Genomic DNA, 5,446 nt, shown 5'->3' with positions numbered 1-5,446 from the left:
CTGTAGCAGGTATGCTTTCTCTGTTAAGGCTTCTTCGAACAATAAAATGATCTGCTGGAAGCACAAACTCCTGTAGATCAAACCCAGTACTGTTTCATTTTTCACGTTCCATACATCTATTCTGTCTTTTTTGTATTTCATTATTTTATCTTTTTAAATTTTTGTACAAGGATGTGTCGTATGTTTTCTGTATCTGCCGAATTTATAATAAATATATAAATAAATTTTTTTTTTCTTCTGTTATTTAAGGACTAACTCTGACACATAAAAATATATTGCATTTATTGATATTCATATTGAGTGGATGTAAATAATTATAAATAGATATCATGTTTGGGACTTCTGAGGCATAGAAGCATGGGCTTTTTTAGAAGTTCCTGGACGTTTTTTAAGGCATACGTAATACATAAATAAAAGATAAAATACTGTACTTACCTGAAGTAGGCTCTGAAGTGACTGATGAGGAATTCACATTATTCCCTTAAAGAGTAAAATTAAGTGCATAAAATAGTTATTTACTTTAGTACCTAAAATAAAACCTTAGAATACAATTGAATGTTCACCAAACCAAATTGATATTATATAAAAGACGTGTTGTCATGCGAGTCTACTTAGGACTTCGCAAGTAAAAAACGTGGTATTTCTTTTAATTTGCTAGTTTTGGGTGTCTTCTACTGGACCATAATGTCAAGACTCTAGAAGATATACATATAATTATTGTATGTATATTTATATAATTATTGGAGTCGTATATGTGCCTACCTCTGCCTGCTTCTGCCGGGGCCTCTATTTCTGAAATTTGTAAATGAAAGATTGTAATGATCAATAAAATACCATACAGTAAAGTTAATAGTCCCTCATCTATATCGCTGATCACCTAGTAATTTTATATTTGACCTGATTGTAAAAAAAAACATAACAGCACAAGTACAATCAATTGTGTGATATATTTTGTAAGAACTTTTTCATTAAAATTTAAACAAGATTAGAGTCACGTACATACATATTAATGGCAGCTCCGGGCATAAATTTTCTCTTCATTATATGTTCAAGTGTATCAAAAAAAGTATATTCGTTCATATTTGACAATTTTTTAAGAGTGTGGTTGTGGAGAACAAATGGTTGGAAGTTACAGACAAATTCTAAACTGGGGGGATAGCTGAAAATCCACTTTCTATATGCTATTTTAACAGTGCAGAACATTTGTAGAATACCTGTTTTTAAACTGCATTTTTTTTTTATCTGTAATGAAAAAATTTGAAATAAATGACTATTTATAGGTAAAATATATGAATTTTTCATTTCTGATGTTTTTAGCTACTGAAAATTGCATATTTTTCCGTATAAGTAAACTATCCACTTTTATCCACTCGACTTTTTCAAAGCAAATGGTCGTATGCGGCTCTATACACTTTTGGTTGGAGTGAATTATCCGGAATTATTTGGTAGCAGGTCACAATAAACCAAAACGGCGGTGACCAAACGGCAATAAACAAAATGGCAATAAACCAAAACGGCAATGATAAGTACCAAAACAGCAACAGACCAAAACGGCAATGACAAATACCAAAACAACAATATACAAAGGAGTAAAACCAATACCAAGAGCAAGCGCCGCCAGGCGCAGGACTAATTGTTTAGATGTCTCATTTTGTCTTTATTTTAAAGTTTTATGTTGTTGTTGTTGCTGTTACATTGAAATATTGATTGGTATGTCCAAAGACAAAATGCTGTTAAGCATGTCAAGATGGGAAGGGTTATAACTACAGAAAAGACCTGATGGAAAGTGTCTTCAGCAGAGCTATTAGTGGTTAGTACTGTGCATTTTAAAAGTATGTAGCAATATAAACTCTCATCTGGGGCTGTTGAAATAATTATCAGCATATTGTGAAAAAAAAATTTGAGAATGTACCGTGTACCACAAAAAATGCAACACAATAAGTGTAGAGCCTATAATAAAAATCAAATATCCAATTATTGAAGATATTTTTGATAGCAAGATAGCCTAGATTTTTAAAGTATATTTTGATTATCTGTTTTGCTAACTAGAAATCAAGCGGCTGATTAATGCTTGTGGAGTCGAGGAGAAAGTGCGTAAAACCACCAGACGCATGAAACCAAGCAACTCTCAAGATTTCAACAAAAATGTAATAGAAGCAATAGAAGCAATACCAGCAAAACCTTAATTCACTGAAGTACTCACTAGTGGTCAATATTTACTTGTCATAACTATACAAAGGTCTTAAAATATTCTACAGTAATTAGTTCTGAAGACCCTATAGAGTGAGATTTGTTAGCTTAGCTGTGTGTGCATTCAGAGCTTGGCCTGCAAAGAAATAATAGTCGCGATTTAAAATTATCACAACTGAATTGAAATTCCAAAGAAAGTGTAGGGAAGCTAAGTATCATTTATAGTAATATTGCCTCATATCGCACACAGCATACAATACCTATTTTATGTGATTCCTGAAATGTTATCCTCTCATCACATGTGTTCATTTATAAAAAGAAAAATCCTTGTTTGCAACATGTTCAGATTGTCTACTCTACCATTTAAAGTAGCGCATCAAGTAAGGAAGTGAGCGTGGCCCCTATTTTGCATATTTAAGCTAATTTCCATATGAACGAGACTGGTGATTAAGGTGAGATTTCTGAAACTTGATCCCTAATCATATGTGTTATTTTATAAAAGAAAAACTCTGTTTTCAATATGTTCATAATGTCTAGCCTACTGTTTAAAATATTTCCAATGAAAAAGGGGGCGTGGCCATTTAAAAATGGGTGTGGTCATTTTTGGGCTGTTCGTCCCGGATAGAGATTTTAGCACACATCCCATGTTGTTTGTATAGGGTTCATATTAGTCTATAACAGTTGACATATTCTCTCCTAAATTAAGTGCATACAAATCTTAGCCAGGTCCTCGACTACGTATGTAATTATCTTACCGATGCGTTTTGCAGGCTAGTGTCACAAATTCCACAGCAGCACGACCGTTTCACATTCTCACAGTGTCAAGTGTATGTACAGTGTATTGGTTGAAAGTAAGTGTGTTGTAGTTGTTTTCTCATCTGTCACCCTTGGAGAAAATTTTTACCTACAGTAGCTAGTGAAGAAATAGTATCACTAGATTTTTGCGGTTTTGAGCAAATTTTTTACATTCTCGTTTTCAGCCATACTGGCATGTTTTTTCGTTGCAATTACTCACATGATATGTTATAATGAAGTATTTGAACACATAATGAAGAGAAAATCTATACCCGGAGCCGCCCTTTAATGCATTTATCACTAAGCACAAAAAGAATGTATGTGCGCTGTCAAATCATACTACATGGTATTAAACAGAGTTTTAAGTAGTCATAATTTAATGAATAATGCTCTAACACTTATCATTTATACCGAATTTCAATGTTGAGAGGCTGAATACATACTGTACCTAGTGTGGATTTAAAGAACTTGCTATTCTAGCCACTACTGATGTGTCAATGCATTCTATGTAATTTCTCTTTATTAATGATTCAACTTTTTAAAAACCATTCACTGAGAAACATGATGCACAAAATCTAGACACAAGAATAATGATTTTTTTTTATCACTTAATTTATACATAATTTCTTATTAATCATTACATTTACAGTACTTGTTCACACTAGCTTGGTCATGTTTGTATTTCTGTGATATATACTATATATATATTTATAATTATTCATGTAGCATATTTTTTTTCTGATCATAGATAATAGAGTTATCCATTCTCCCATGAGTATTATCTTCGATTTTCATTATACAGTATAATAATTCTAACTATGCTTTAAAAAAAACATTAAAAATATTTCTTTCTTTGAAAATACTTAATTCAAATGGTAACATTGATGAATAAATAATATTAAAATATGAATCAATAACAATGTGCAAAAACTTAATCCTTCCAAAATTCAAAATTTTCATTTGAGAGAGAACTTGCTATCCTAACCACTGCTGAAGTGCCAATGCATTTTATGTAATTTCTCTTTATAAATGATTCACCTTATTTAAAACCATTCATTGAGAAATATGATTGCAAAAAATCTGGACACAAAAATAAAGATTTGTTTTTTTATCACAAGTTATATTTATCAAGTTTGTATTTTCTGTGATATAGCATAGATTTATGTAGAATATATTTTTTCTGATCATGGATAATTTTAATAATTTAAAATTAATAATTTTAATCAATAATTTTTGTTGTACTGTACCTTTTGTAAATGTGTATTGGTCGAATAAATAAATGAAATGAATGAAATTGAGTTATACATTCTCAAATGAGTATTATCTTTGATTTTCGTATAGTACTTTATACATATCCTTCAAAAAAATTCCTTTCTTTGACTTTGACAAAACTTAATTTAACATTGACAAATAAATGATATTAAAATACGGATGACTAATGTGTAACAAATTAATCCTTCCAAAATTCTAAATTTTCATTTGGGGATGTTAAGTCAAATTTATTCATGTAGAAAACAAATGTAATAACATTGTGAAAAAAAATTGACTAGGGAAAATAACTTTGCATTAAAAACAAAAAATACCTGGTGGAAGAAGAGGTGAAGCATATCCAAGATCAGTGGACTCCCTGTCTCTGGGCCGTGTGTTTTCACCATGGTCTTGTCCAGTTGCTTCTGCAGTGTAATATAGTGATTATTTAAAAACTAAATTTTTGCTTCACCAAATCGTTAAAAATTGTTGTTTTAACATTGAAAATGGCTAAATAATAGCGTAGCATGATATGTATAGATATAAATGTAGTTTTATGCAATAAAATAGATTTCCAAAACTTTTGACTTTCCAGCATGTTTTGGCAAATATCTCCAAAACAGGATTTACGACGTGTGACTCGGTTTTGGCTTGTTTTTGCCACATATGCTGTGATATATGTGATACTATAAACTCAATTTTTAATTCCCAAGCTAAGTAAAACAAATATCACATATTTTCGGTTAACGTTTGTGGCTTAATTTGCGGAGCAGTAGTATAGAAACAATTGTTCCAAATAACTAATTCTATTAGTACAGCTTTGCAACGTCCATAATCACAATCGTATAAATGAAATTTTTGCTTGATGACATTTTTGTGGTGACACGTCACATATTTTTGTGATCAGTTACATATTTCAATCAGCAACTGATAAATTTTGTATTGAGATTGCATTGAACAAAAATATAGGTTAGAAACTTGGCACAGTTTTTGTATGCTAAGATCATATTTTGTGATCCTGACTGTTGTTTACAGCTTGGTAGTACAGTATAATGACCGTTACCAAAGATAATAAATAGCAGAAGATACTGTAGAGCAGTTTCCCTATATAGTGGAACATCCGTTGAGAAGGCATCGTGGGTACACGGAGAGCAATTTTACTGCAACCGCGCGGCGGCGCTATATAAAAATAATAAAGGCGCTGCTCTTGTTC

At 31.3% G+C, this 5,446-nt stretch overlaps 1 protein-coding gene across 2 annotated transcripts in view; it reads right to left on the bottom strand.

The window, feature by feature from the left end:
- LOC117112909 overlaps window positions 1–5,446 on the bottom strand; it is a 26,543-nt gene that overhangs the window by 5,569 nt on the left and 15,528 nt on the right. For both annotated transcript variants that reach the window (XM_033256126.1, XM_033256127.1), the window contains 3 exons: window positions 4,569–4,658; window positions 763–792; window positions 436–480 (listed from right to left, as the gene is read on the bottom strand). In XM_033256126.1, coding sequence (XP_033112017.1) covers window positions 436–480; window positions 763–792; window positions 4,569–4,658 — 165 coding nt within the window. The remainder of the gene's footprint in view (window positions 1–435; window positions 481–762; window positions 793–4,568; window positions 4,659–5,446) is intronic.

This window comes from Anneissia japonica, unplaced genomic scaffold (genome assembly GCF_011630105.1).
Source record: "Anneissia japonica isolate Jap-2015-1 unplaced genomic scaffold, ASM1163010v1 scaffold287713_len945575_cov184, whole genome shotgun sequence".
Taxonomy (NCBI): domain Eukaryota; kingdom Metazoa; phylum Echinodermata; class Crinoidea; order Comatulida; family Comatulidae; genus Anneissia; species Anneissia japonica.
This window is presented reverse-complemented; position numbering and strand designations above follow the sequence as displayed.